At 68.8% G+C, this 13,765-nt stretch overlaps 1 protein-coding gene across 1 annotated transcript in view; it reads left to right on the top strand.

Moving 5' to 3' along the window:
- Nucleotides 1-13,765, top strand: part of MBP (myelin basic protein) — a 36,250-nt gene that overhangs the window by 22,123 nt on the left and 362 nt on the right. The window contains exons 4-9 of the mRNA XM_056131492.1: nucleotides 2,252-2,661; nucleotides 5,970-6,047; nucleotides 11,698-11,805; nucleotides 12,089-12,124; nucleotides 12,218-12,250; nucleotides 13,363-13,470. Of these exons, the coding sequence (XP_055987467.1) occupies nucleotides 2,252-2,661; nucleotides 5,970-6,047; nucleotides 11,698-11,805; nucleotides 12,089-12,124; nucleotides 12,218-12,250; nucleotides 13,363-13,470 (773 nt within the window). The remainder of the gene's footprint in view (nucleotides 1-2,251; nucleotides 2,662-5,969; nucleotides 6,048-11,697; nucleotides 11,806-12,088; nucleotides 12,125-12,217; nucleotides 12,251-13,362; nucleotides 13,471-13,765) is intronic.

The following is a 13,765-nucleotide window of genomic DNA, read 5'->3' as shown; positions in this document are numbered from 1 at the left end:
GACACACACTGACACACACATATACACACAGACATATATTGACATATGCACACAGACACACACATATGCACACACATATACACAGTCACTCACAGATACACAGACACACATATATGCATACAGACACACATTCACACAGACACACACACATACATTCACACAGACATACATACATATGCACTCATACACACACAGACACACATGCACACATATGCATACAGACATGCACATACATACAACACACATACACAGACACATAGACACACAGACACATACTTACACATGCACACAAGACGCATGCTCACACACACACACACACACACACACACACACACACACTATGCTTCTGTTCTGCAGGGGGCACTCGCCTTGGGACTCTTGTCTGTGCTGAGAGCGGTGTCCCCCTCAATGGCTTGTGGCCCCGGGCCTCTGCCTCGCGGGGTCCAGCGCCAGTGGGCAGGGTGCCCCGAGCTGGGCATCTCCCACTGTGCTCTCTGGGTCAGGGGTCAGGGGTCAGGCACAGGGAGGCCCATGTCTGCACTTGGCCAGGGTTCCCACGACGGCCACGGTGCGGCCAGGGCTGGGCTCCGCTGTCCCCGGCCTGGCATCTTCCCGTGGGTGGCCCTGGGGCGAGGGGCTGGCCACGGGTGAGGAAGAGGAGGCCCGCGGGGTCCTGGCCAGCAGGCCACGGCCACACCTCAGGGACACGCCGCCTCTGAGACCCAGCAGCGCCCACCCCTCCATTACGCTGGATGGTAGCCGGGGGGTCCCGGCCCCTCCATTACACCCAGAACACTGGACGGTGGCCGGGGGGGCATCTCCCTGGCACCCCGGCTGCCCCTGGCCCAACGCTGCCGTCCCAGGAGCTCGCGAGCACTGCAGGGAGAGCCCAGGGTCCCCCCTCTAGGCTCCCGCCTGCTCCCGCCCATTCCCCGAGACAGTCCCGAGGCTGCTGTGCGGGGCTGGGGTCCCTCCGTGCCAGACCGGCTCCACCCGGGGGGCTGCGGGTCAGGCCAGACCCCAACACCTTCCCGGCCCCGGGCCCCGACCCCACGCCCGCTCCTCACAAGGCCCCATTCAGCCGCACAAAGGCCGCCTGTGGCCCACGCAGCAGAGCCCACGGGGGCGGGGCTGGCTCCACGCCCCACTGCCCCTCACCTCCGCTCTCATCCCGCCGCAGGACAGCGGCCAGCCGGAGCCCCCACCCCCGGGAGTGGCCACAGCTGACCGGTGTGGCCCCTGCCCTGGGCACAGCTGACCAGCACGGCCCCCACTGCCCTGGGCACAGCTGACCGGCGTGGCCCTGCACGGTGCCCGGGCCCTCTGCAGCTCTGTGTGCTGTGTCCTCCAGCTGCTCCTGCCGGGTCTGGCCACTGTGCCCTGGGCTGACCACACGTCCTGCAGCTTGGCTGCTGCCCTGCCATGCCCGTGGCCATGGGGGGGTTTGTGTGCCGACCTGGGAGCCCTCCAGAGGCACAGACGCCCCTGGCCAGGCCTCTCCCCGGGCCTGGGGACCCTGACCCTTCTCGGGAAAGTGCCCTGGGTGGGGGGCCTCTCTGGGAAGGTCACCGGGGGCCTCACAGACCCTGGCGTCCACCCCCCTCCAGGCCTGGGCCTTTTGCTTCTCAGAGACAGAGCTTGGTGCTCCCCCATCAGCTGCCCCGGCCCTGGCCCAGAGGCTCAGCGCGTCCACCCCAGTGACCCCGGGGCCAGCTCTGAGTCAGGCAGTGGTCACAGCAGCGCAGCCCCTCTGCCCAGGGGAGCGGGCGGGCTGGGGGTGCTCACCTCGGGGCCCCGGCCCCTGGCCCGCAGACAGGGCAGAGCTGAGTGAGGACCACAGGTGACAGAGCGTGACTCTCGCCGGGCCCCCCTGAGGGGTCCAGGCAGTGGCAGCGCAGGGTGGGCTCGAGGAATGAGCATGTGGGCCAGGTGAGGGCGACGCCTGAACCGGCTCCTGCTGGGGGTGTGCGGGGAGGGGCCTGTCGGCGAGGGGCGCGGGACCCGGGGCGCTCGTCCTTCTGAGGCTCCCGTTGCCCAGGGACACGGGGGCCGCCTCGTCTGCGAGGGGCCGCTCTCTCTGAGAGGTCCCTCAGGTGGGGTCCCCCGGGGGTCCGCGGGCCACCCCGCCCGCCCGGGGCGTTGCGGCTGCCGTGTGCCACAGCTGAGCCGGCCCAGTGCTGGCGGGCGCGTCGCGGCCAGGGAGAAAGCGGCTTTGTCCAGCCTGTGTGCTCACACCCGCTGTTGTTCGCAGGGGAGGCAGATGCGGCCGGGAACAATGGACCCCCGTCCCAGGGCGCCGCCGCGGCTGGCTCGAGGCGCTCAGCGGGCCCCAAGAATGCCTGGCCGCGTGCCAGCCCAGCTGAGCCGGGGGGCCGCCCCCACCTGACCCGCCTCTTCTCCCGAGACGCCCCGGGCCGCGAGGACAACACCTTCAAAGAGCGGCCCTCGGAGTCGGACGAGCCGCAGAGCGTCCCCGCGGGCAGCGCCATGGCTCAGAAGAGACCGTCGCAGCGCCACGGCTCCAAGTACCTGGCCTCGGCCAGCACCATGGACCACGTCCGCCACGGCTTCCTGCCGCGCCGCCGGGACACCGGCCTCCTGGACTCGCTGGGCCGCCTGCTGGGCGGGGGCCGGCCCGGGCCCAAGCGCGGCTCCGGCAAGGTGAGCGCCGAGGACTAGGGCGGGGCCGGGCGCGCCAGGACCCTCTGTCCCCCGCACCGGCCCCCGGCCCCCGAGACTCAGAAGGTTCTGGATGGTGGGCGAGGAGGGGGCGGGCAGGCTGTGCCGCGGCTCCCATCCTGCCGTCCCGGAGTCGCCGGGCCAGCCTGGCCGTGCGCTCGGGTGGGGGACCCCCGGGCCGGGGCCCTTGGGCGGGGGTCCTGCGGGGGGGTGGGGGGGTGCGCCGCTTCCTCTGCAGGCGGAGGGGGCCAACCTCTCAGGCAGGCGGGTCAGGGGCCGGGCAGCAGAGCCCCCCCGGCTGGGGCCCTCTGGGCAGGGCTGGCCGGAGGGCCGGCCCAGGCTCTGTAATAATCCTGGCACCCCCTCCAAGAGCATGACTGTGCCCCCGGCCCCCTGGTCCCGGTGCAGGTAGGGGCCAGGCGGGACCCTCCTGCTGTCTTCCAGCCGGGTTGGCAGGGCGGCCTGGGCAGCCACAGGCGGGAGGGGCGTCTCTGGGCCCGCAGCGGCACCCAAAGGTCCGTGTTCTCGCCGTTCAGACAGGGACCCTGGGAATCAGGCATCTGCTTGCAAAAGAAAACAAGAGCGTTGGGCTAGATTGTCCGTGAAAGTCACCGTTGTTGTGGGATTTGAAAAAAATAAAGAGTTTTAAAGCCCTGGCATTAGGATTTCGAGAGTGTCCGTCTGTTTGCTGCCGGGGCTGCTGAGGAAGGCCTCTGGCACCGTCCTGCCCGCGGGGCGCTGTGGAGTTCTGAGTGTGGGCCCCTGTGTCCCCTGCTTCCCCGGGGACAGGCCCTGCGGCTCCCCAGGCCCAGCCCTGCAAAGGCTCCGTCTGGGGTCCCTGTCTGGGGTGTCTCTGTCTCGGGGTGTCTAGGTGGGGGTCTCTGTCTGCTCTGTGACGTCTGTCTGGGGGTCCTGGTTTTCTGTGGTGTCTGTCTGGGGGCCCCTGTGTGGGTTTTTCTTGGATGTGTCTCTCTGTGGTGTCTCTCTATGGTGTCTCTCTGTGGTGTCTCTCTGGCCGGCCCCTGTGTGGGTCTCTGCAGGGCGTCTGTGGTGTGTGTCTTGGGGTCCCTGTGTGGGCCTCTGCAGGGGTCACCCCCAGCCTATGCGTGGCCATGGGTCACTGGCTCTTCCTCTGTGCACAGGAGTTTCCTGTGCGTGCCCCCCGCCCCGCCCCACACAGAGGGTGTCACCCTGCCCCCTCCCCTCCCGAGCCATGTGGCACCCGGCCCCCGGCCCTGGGAATGCGGCAGCCCCCTGCAGGCTCCGCTGACATTCAAGGGCGCCTGACAAATTCCCGGAGGCGGCAGATTCCTGGCGGGCTGGTGAAAGGCGCTTTCAGGAGCCCTGGGCTCTCGGGCCCTGGAATGTGGGCGGGGGGCATCTCTGGGGGCCCTGCCCCTCCCCTGCCCTGCCCCCAGCGGGCCGCTCTGGGCACAGTTCAGTCTCTTTCCCTGGAGATGCCAGAGCTCTGGGGGGCACTGCTCCCTGCCCGGCCGGAGGGGGCAGCCCCCGTGTCTGACCATTGGGCTGCTCAGCTCTCCCTGGAGGACACGAGGGCCCAGTAAGAGTGGGGCCAGTGGCCACTGAGTTGGGGCCCGGGACGGTGGGGTCCGGAGGCCAATCCTCTCCTCCCCCGACCCCATGCCCCTTCCGGCCCCTCTAACCCTCCGCAGGGCTCAGCACCTCCGTCTGTGAGAGTCACGGGGAAGCCATGGCTTTGCCTAACAGGGACTCCCTGGCCCCCGCCCAGCCCAGCACCGTTCCCTGGAGGGACCATACTCCCGGTGTCTGGGCCGCCATGCATGCCTCTGCTGCTAGTGGCGGCTGCTGCTGGCTGTGGCCAGTGGCACACGTGGACTGCACAATGCTTGGACGGTGGCACTAATGGACGGCGGCACGTGGACCGTGGCTCACGTGGATGGTGCCATGTGTGGACAGTGGCACATGAGGATGTGACCTCCGGGTGTTAGTGTGGACAGTGGCACACGTGGTCTGTGTGCCGGATGGTCCTGGTGTGGGGAGACCCGGACGCGGCGCTCTGCTCAGAGAAGAAGCTCAGCTCGTGTCTGCGCCCGGGCTCTGCCCTGTACCGCACTACCCATGTGCAGGGGCCGAGCACTCGGAGCGCAGGTCTCGGGTGCCCACCCTGGCCAAGGAAGGGGGCGCGCTTGCACCTCCAAGATGCTCCACACGGGTGCGGGGACTTGGCTCCCCCAACTCATGGAGGTCACGAATGACACGACCCCACCCTGGCCCTGAGGCCCGGCCCCTCCCCCCACGCTGGGCGCCTGTGTCTTTGTCCCAGATGGGGGTGGGAGCTCCTCTCTGGCCCTGGCTCCCTGGGGCCCTGGTCAGAGTTGGGCAGCAGAGCGGGCAGAGGGCACCGGCCCCCCATGCCAAAGCCCCCAGGCTCGGTGAAGGGGGAGGCGCCTCTGATGACTCCCGGAGACATGGGGGAGGGCCCCAGCCTCACCCCAGACCCTGCCCGGCGAGTGCTCGCGGTGGAATTCAGCTCTCAGGCCCCACCTGCCGCCGCCAGGAGGTCCCCCCTGCCTGCACCCCAGAAGCTGGGGCGTCCGGGGTGGGCTAAGCGCCTGCCCGGCTCTGAGCAGCTTTGGCGGCGCTGGGGCTGGCGCCTTCCTGCAGGGGCGCCCACTGACGGGCACCAGAGCCGCTGGGGGCTGCCCAGACTGCCCCTCCCCCGCCCGCTCTCAGCAACCTGCACCCACACTCGCTGGGCGCCACACTGACCCCTCACCCGTCACCCCACTCACCAGGGGCCTCCACCTCCCGCCTGGTACACACACCTCCCCTCCCTCTCTCCCTCCCTCCCTCCCTCCCTCCCTCCCTCCCTCTCTCTCCCTCACTCTCACTCTGTCTCTGTCTCTCTGTCTCTCTCTGTCTCTGTCTCCCTCTCTCTCCCTCCATCTCTTTCCCTCACTCTATCTCTCCCTCTCACTGTCTCTCCCTCTCCTCTGTCTCTCTCTCCCTCTCTCCTCCGACCCCCTCTCTGCTGAGCTGTTTCCGCCCACCCCTGCCCCGTCCCGCAGCCAGGGACGGCCCAGCCGAGCTCCCGAGCCACAGCCTGGGGTCTGTGACTCGCACCCAGGCCGCCTTTCCCGGGGCCCCGTCCCCGCAGCACTGAGCCCAGAGCCGAGGCCCGCGCGCCCCGAGGACGCCTCAGCCCTGCCTCCCAGCCCGTCCCTGCGCAGGGCAGGGTGCCCGCCTCTCGCACCCTGTCCTGGAGGCCCCTGGGCTCAGGACTCAAGCCGACACTCTGTCCCTGGCAGGTGCCCCGGCCAAGGCCGCGCCCGAGCTCCCTGCCCGGCCCAGCGTGCCGCCCAGACGGCCTGTGTGCCGTGTTCAAGGTAAGCGGCACCAGGGGCGCAGCTGGGGCGGGCGGCGTGGCCCAGGACGTCGCAGGCACTGCTGGCCCGCGGGACCGTGTCTCGGGCGCTGAGTCAGGTGACGGGACGAGAGGGCGGCCGGGCGGCGGCCACTCCGGGCAGCGGGGCCAGCGCTGGGTGGTGGTCACGGACCCCTGCCCGCAAGCCCGCGCTGGGTGGGCCCACGGGGTGGCGGGGCAGTGCTTGTTCCTGGGGAGGGTCCAGGCACCCGCTGGCCACCCTCGGCTGGGCCAGGGCTGACCCAGGTGGACTGGCCCCTCCCACCGGTGGCCCCGGGGGCCTGGAGGCCCCGTCCCTGGGTCCCAGGGGACTGGGTCCAGCACAGGGGCCCAGGGCAGGCTCCGGGATCCAAGGCCCAAAGACCAACCCACCCTTGGGGCTGCCCAGACAGCACAGCCAGGGTCTCTCCCCACCCTCGGGCCGGGAGCGGGGTCTCTGCCCGCTGCACCAGGCTCGCCCTCCTCGTCTCTGCCCCTCCCATCTCTGCCTCTGTCTGTCTCTCTGTCTCCTCATCCTCTCTCTCTCTCCATCTCTGTCTCTCCATCTCTGTCTCTGTCTGACTCTCCATCTCTCTGCCTCTATCTCTGTCTCTCTCTGTCTCTGTCTCTTGCTGTCTCTCCATCTCTCTCCGTCTCTGTCTGTCTCTGTCACCTCTGTCCTGGGGAGATGCCCGGCTGTGCCGTACTGTTCCTGGTTCACTGGTCCTCGGCTGTAGACGGGCACAGAGGAGGGTGGGTGGGGGCAGGGCTGGGGGAGCCAGGCCGCCCCGTGGATGCTGCCACTGCCCCTGCCAGCCCCTGCGCCCAGCACCTGCCCGTCCGTGGGCGTCTCCACTGGAGCAGCGGCCACTCCTCAGAGCCCGCGGCAGACCCGTGTGCCGTGTCCAGCGGGGACCCCTGGGCACGACCCTCCGCCGTCCCCAAGCCCAGTCAAGCACAGTCCACGCCCTGCCGGCCCGGCCACCCGGAAACCCAAGTGCCGGCTCCACGGGGGGCGTCCATGGCCCGTCTGCGGCACAACCCCCGCTGACCCCTGCTGGACACGACAGAACAGCTGGACCCAGGGAGCCGCTCGAGGGGGTCCTGGCTGGTGTCTGAGCAGCACGAGGCCCCTGCGGCCTCCCCACAGGCCTGGCCGCTGCCCTCCAGAGAGAAGGTTCCAGACTGGCCGGCCGGGGTCAGCCCCACCCAGCGAAGGGCTGACCTGAGTATGGAGCAGGGTCGGAGGCACCTGGCCCCCCTTGCTCGCTCCCCGTGCTCCCACGTGGGACGTGCCCAGGACCAGAGCCGGCAAGGAAGCGCAGACAGAGGCCGCCAGCCGGCCCCACACTGCCCCCCGCGGGCGAGTCGGAGGACAGCCGCGACCTCACTGCCGCCCGTCCTGAGCTCATCTCCGCAGGCCGGGACCACGGGCTTCCCCGGCACGTCTGCTCTCTGCCAGCCGTGTGCGCGGCCCCCCGGAGACCCCAGGCCCCCAGCAGCCTCCCAGAGCCGCCGTGGGACAGACCCCACCCTGGCCCACGCCAGCACAGAGCCGTCGCTCACCTGAGACTGTTCCCTGCAGAGGCAGCAGCGCTGCCCTGCCCCGCCGGATCTGGACTCGCGTGTCATGGCTCCCCCGCCCGGGCTCCAGGGCACCGGACAGGCTGGGCGGCGGGGGGAGGGGCCCTTGGGCGCCTGCCCCAACCTCGCTGCCCCTCAACAGCCTGCAACACGCCCCAGAGCAGAGTCAGCCAACACCGAGCCTCTGGGCCATCGGGACGGACCCTGTGTCCCCTTGGCCCCCGCCACGGGGGTCTCCTGAGAGCAGCCGCTGGACTGAGGACCAACACCCTGCGGCTGAGCCCCGAGGCGCCCTGCGGGGCCTGGGCCCTGGCATCCTGACAAGGCCCGTGCCAGGACTGGGAAGAGGCTCGCTGGCCTCTGTCCCCGTCAGCGCCCAGGAGGCGGAAGTTCGGAAGTGTCCGTCCCCAGCTCTCCCAGGAGGCTGACTGCCACCGTCCAGGTCTCATCGGCCTTAGGTGGTTGGAGGTGGCGAGTCCCAGGCCAGCCCAGCACAGCACAGCCTCATGGAGCTGACGTTTCTGTTTTGAAACAGCTGAGGACTGTCCCGAGGCGGAGGACAGGGGGTGGGCATCTGCCTGTCACGCGGCCCCCACATGGACCCTGAGCCTGCAGGAGTCACCCCTGAGCATTGCCGGGCATGGCCCAAACCCCCTCTGAGATAGCGCAGTGGGTAGAGCGTTTACCCTGCAGGCAGCCAGCCCGGGTTCGATCCCCGGCATCCCGAGTGGCCTCCGAGCCCGCCAGGAGTGATTTCTCTGTGCAGAGTCAGGAGTGGCCCCTGAGCACCCCCGGGGGGGCCCAAAACAATGAAAAGAACTGGGGGCCACCCCCGGGGGTGCTCAGGGCTGACTCCTGGCTCTGTGCTCAGGGTCACTCTTGGCGACCTCGGGGGACCCTCTCAGATGCCGGGTCCAGCCTGGGTTGCCGCGCAGGGCCAGTGCCCACTCCCCTGCTCTCCCCGCCCCAAAGGAGGGTCGGACCCGGGCTCCGCCCTCCCCACGTGGACGGTCTGCCTGTCCCTCCCGTCCTGCTCTGTGGCCTCACGCCGTGTCCCTCCTCAGGCCATGTGGGGCCTCATGCTGGTCAGCTCAGCTGAGCGCAGGGCTGCCCCGCCTCTGGTTCTGTCGGCACGGCCTGTCCTCGAGGCCTCTGGACAGACAGTGGCCAGCGGCTAGGCAGGACGGCCCCTCTGCACCCAGGGGCCTGCGGCAGGCAGGCAGGTGACCGGGGCCTGGGCAGAGAGGTCAGCAGTCCTGAGGGACCCTGAAGGATGGAAGGTGCTTCTCAGGGCAGGCCTCGGGCTACAGCCGTCTGGGGGCCGTGCGCATGTGACAGGTCCACACTGCCCGCCTCAGGGCCGGGCCCCTGGGGCTGTGTGTGTGCTCTGGGCACGGGGGACAGACCCCCAGGCCTGCAGCTGCAGAGACAGGCCTGCGGCTTGTGTCTGTGGGCTGGGCCCTCAAGGACCGACCTCTCGCGGAGCCTGAATCCCTCACGCACGGCAGCCCAGGGCAGCCCCTACACACCTGTCCTTCCCACAGCTCGGTGCCAGGCTGCGGGCACGGGGCCTCTGCTTCCCCGAAAGGAGCCGCTGGCCCAAGGGGCAAAAGTCTGCGTGTGGCTGGCCTAAAGGTCAGAGGTCTGCATGTGGCTGCTCTGGACAGGAGAGGACACGGAGATTGGACGTCTTCTCTCCAGGGGCCACCGGCAGCCATGCCAGCGTCCACAGCCTCTGTGAGAGTGGACGAGCTGGGAGAGTCCACGGCAGCCTTTGACGGGGACAGTCCACCGCGGGCTTCTGTCACTCTGCCGTCCAGAAAGGGGCAGTGCATTCGCAAGCCGACTGCCCAGGGAGGGGGTCCTGCTTCCTCCACAGGCCGGCGCACGGGGAGGCCCCGGTCAGCTGCCGCCCGCTGGGAGCCGGGGAGCGTGTCCTGCTGTGAGTCGCGTGGCCTCTGTCTGTGTCTCGGGGGTTCTCGCCGCCTCAGCCCCGCGGGCCCCGGTCTCTCGTCTGTCCGCCCCTGACCCTCCTCTCCTACGGAGCAGCGAGCCTGGAGTGACCAGGCTGGGGGTCAGCCCTGCACATCCCGTGTGGGCCCGGCGCACCGGCGGTTCGCAGTAGACAGTGGACACTGGTGGGCACCGTCTCTGCCTCTCAGCGCGGCCATGGGTGTCTGCCTGGGGCCCGCCGCCTCCCCCGGACCCGGCCCCGCCGCTGGCCTAGAGCTTCGCTGCCCTTTCTACGGCGGCATTTAGAAGCGTTGGTTTTGCAGCTGTCCGTTGCTTGCGTGGAGAAACACGGCTGCCACAGGGTCTTCGTATTGACTTGCTGGGCCCAGAGGCCGCACCCCGCGAAGCCCCTCCAGGCCGGCCAGTCGCCCCCGCCACAAGCTCCGCAACTTGCCTTTCTGCTTTTTCTTTTATTCGCTGTCAGTGGTGGTGGATTGGGTCCCACCCGGCGAGGCTCAGGGCTGACTCCGGGCTCTCTGTTCAGAAATCACTCCTGCGGGTGCTCGGGGGACCTTCTGGGGTGCTGGGGCTTGAACCCAGGTTGGCCACGTGTGAGGAGGTGCCCTCCTCCCCACTGTGCGTCCCTGCAGCTGACGTGCACCTTCATGCAGGGCTGTGTCCTCGGGGGTCTCGGGCCCTGGCTCTGCGTCTCCCCTGCCCCCGGCCCGGCCCCGTGCTCATCCCCTGCCCAGGGCCACAAACCCACCAACCACGTCCATGTCAAGACCTCTGACCCCTGACCTCGAGCTACAATCCACCACCCAGGGTGGGTGTTTTTTTTGTTTTTTGTTTGTTTGTTTGTTTGGGGTTTTTTTTCTGCTTTTTAGGTCACACCCGGCGATGCTCAGGGGTTACTCCTGGCTCTGCACTCAGGAATGACTCCTGGCGGTGCTCGGGAGACCATATGGGATGCTGGGAATCGAACCCGGGTCGGCCATGTTGGCTGCGTGCAAGGCAAACGCCCTACCTGCTGTGCTATTACTCCAGCCCCACGGTGGGTGTTTCTTAAAGCATAATTTTTTTTAAAATCATGAAACGAGTCAAAGACATTGCAGGGGTTTGGACACACGCCTCGTGTGAGGCCAGCCCAGGTGCTTCCCGGCACCTTGAGTCTCCCGAGCATTCCTGGAGGTCCCCACAGACACCCCTCCCGGTGGGCCCGGCCGGGGCCTCGCGTGCGTGGAGAGAGCCCCCAGCCCAGCCTGCAGGGTCCAGAGCAGGGCTGTGACCCCTCGTGAAACACGCCTACACCCAGCACGACCTTCACACCCACCCCACAGCCGAGTAAGCTCTGATGGTGAGAAATGAAAGCTCGGCCGCGTGCGCCCAGCCTCTGCCAGACCCCAGCATGGCCCGGCCTCCCTGGAGTGACCAGGGGCCAGGCAGGGTCAGTAGAGACGGGCCAGCATCTGCGCGTCAGATTCTGAGCAGCAAACTGTGTGTTAACCCCACAGGGCGAGGGCAGGGCCGGCCACACCCGCGATGCTCGGGGCTGACTCCGGGCACCTCACGGGGTGTCAGATATCGAACCCGGGCTGGCCGTGTGCCACCCCCTGGGACTGGCCCGTCTTGAGTGGTGAGCTAGGTCAGGCTCACGGCCACGGCCGCCCCGCCTGGCCATTGACATCAGAGCTTCTCGGTCAGTCAGGGGGTGAGAGGTGGGACCCTTTCAGTCCTTTGGTTGGTCTGAGTTGGGTTTGAGTTCTTGGTTCTGGAGTTGGACAGAGTCTGAGTCTGCGGAGGTGAGTGACCGGCCGGATGGGCAGGGTCAGGGCCGGGGAGCAGCAGCCCAAGGGAGCCGTGGGAGAGGAGAGAGCGGGACACCCCTCAGCCCTCGGAGGTCGGCCCCTCCGCGGGCCTCAGCCACTGCCTTCAGGCTGGCATGGCCTGCGTGGCTCCCGGCGGGGCGGCCCGCCCTCACCCTGCCCACAGCCGCTGCCTCCCGCAGGCACCAGGCCCTGAGTCCCACAGACCCAGACACCGAGGTGCTGAGTCGGCGCTCGAGCCGGTGCTGAGTGGCCCCCGCTGTCTTCCAGGACACCCATCACGCGACCAGAACCACCCACTACGGCTCCCTGCCCCAGAAATCCCAGCACGGCCGGGCCCAGGATGAGAACCCCGTCATCCAGTTCTTCAAGAACATTGTGAGTGCTCCCCACGCAAGGGCGTGAGTGCTCCCGGCCAGTGCTGGGGGTCAGGGCCCCGGGGACAGGTCTGGGCTCTGGATGGGCAAGGGGGGGGTCCCGGGGCTCGTCACTCCCTGCAGCTGTTGTTCCAACACGCGGAGCAGGCGGCCGCGGTCCTCAGGTTCAGCGGGACTCGCTGGGCGGTCCCTGGCCCCCGGAGTGCTGGACTCTGCCGATGGCACTGGCCAGGTGACTGTCCCTCGCCGACCCTGTCCCTCCGCTGACCGCCCTGTCTTTGCAGGTGACCCCGCGGACGCCCCCTCCGTCCCAGGGCAAGGTAAGGCTCACCACCCCTCCCCAGACCCCGCGTGTCCTGGCCAGCAGGGGCCGCACCCTCACGGCGGCCGACACCCTCTCTCTCTCCTCGCAGGGCAGAGGACTGTCCCTCAGCAGATTCAGCTGGGTACGTGCGCGCCCTCGCCCCTCCCCCTCCGCCCACGCGGCGCCCTCCTCTGCAGGTGCCCGGCCCGCTGGCCGCTGCCTCTCACCGGCAGCCCCACCCGCCCAGGCCTCTTCTCCCAAAGGTTCCTGGACTCCCGCGGCCAGTGCTCTCCGGGAAAACCCCCAATTTCTCCAACAGACAACGAGGAGCAGCTCCAGAGCCGGGCCTGGAGCCCCCCGCCCCATCCTGTCCCCAGGTCACCTGAGTGCGGGACCCTCAGGAGCTCCCTGTGAGCGGTCAGGCGCCCCAGGGAGGCGTCCGAGCCCAGTTGGAGGAAGAACCCAGGGGCAGAGCGGGCCGGAGGCGGGTCGGGGCCTCAAGACATCACTCGCCGCCGAGGCCCTGCTGTGCATGCTGAGAAGAGGGGGTGGGCTCGACCAAGGGGGGGGCCGAGGGGGAGGGGAGAGGAGAAAGGGGAGCAAGGGAGGAAGGAGAGAGGAAGGGGTGAGGGAGGAGCGGTGGGAAGGAAGGAAGGAGGAAAGGAAGGGAGGAAAGGAAGGGAGGAAGGAAGGAAGACGGAAGGAAGGAAGGAGGAAGGGAGGGAGGGAGGGAAGGGGAAAGAAGGGGAAGGAAGAAAGAAAGGAGAGGAGGAGGGGGGAGGGGCAGGGCCTTCTTTCCCTCTAGCCCTGCGTTTCCTGACCGTCCGCAGGAGTGTCTCCGACTGGGCAACCCCTGACCACAGGCCCTTTTCCCAGCTCACAGCTTGTTTCTGACTCTGGTCCCAGCAGGCGGCAGCAGCGAGCAGAGGCCTGGACTTTCCGGGCTGGGCAGGCAGAGGCGCTCCCGCTCTCCCCCACAGTGCTCCCGTGCCGTGCGGCCGCGGACGGGTGCTGCGTCAGGGTCACTTGCAGGGATTCCGGGATCCGGGAGCCCGTGAGGAGATGCTGCACGCGGAGGCTCCGCAGGGTGGCGGCTGCGGGCACTGTCCTCTGCCCTGCCCGGTGCCTGTGCCCTCTGCCCAGGCCTCGCAGGCCCGGGAGCACACGGACCCGCGCCTCAGCTCCTCCCCGCGCTCCGGCGGGCGACACCCTTGCGGCCCTGCCCCGCGGCCCTGAGCGCCTGTCTCCCCACAGGGCGCCGAGGGCCAGAAGCCGGGATTCGGCTACGGAGGCCGCGCGTCGGCACACAAGGGCTTCCGGGCCCACGATGCCCAGAGCACTCTCTCCAGAATCTTCAAGCTGGTAACGCAGGCGGTCGGCGGGCGGGAGATGAGGGCATGCCCGGGTGTGCCTTGCTGCCCGTCACCGCCGGGCTCTGCAGGGCGCTGCCCCTGGGCGGGCGGGGAGCCGGGTCCCTGCTGGGCACAGAGGGCATCGGCTTGACGGCTGTTGGATGTGGCAGCGTCCAAGGCTTGTGCTCTGCCCGTTTGCTGGCCACCGCCCCTTGACCAGAGCCACCAGATGGCAGCAGCCAGGGCGACGCGGCCACCGAGCAGCCTGGGGAACTTGGCCCGGGGGCAGCTGCAGGGGTCTGACC

The sequence above is a fragment of the Sorex fumeus genome, unplaced genomic scaffold, assembly GCF_029834395.1.
Source record: "Sorex fumeus unplaced genomic scaffold, SorFum_2.1 ptg000092l, whole genome shotgun sequence".
NCBI lineage: Eukaryota > Metazoa > Chordata > Mammalia > Eulipotyphla > Soricidae > Sorex > Sorex fumeus.
The sequence above is the reverse complement of the archived record's forward strand: the minus strand, read 5'-3'. Positions and strand labels throughout refer to the sequence as shown.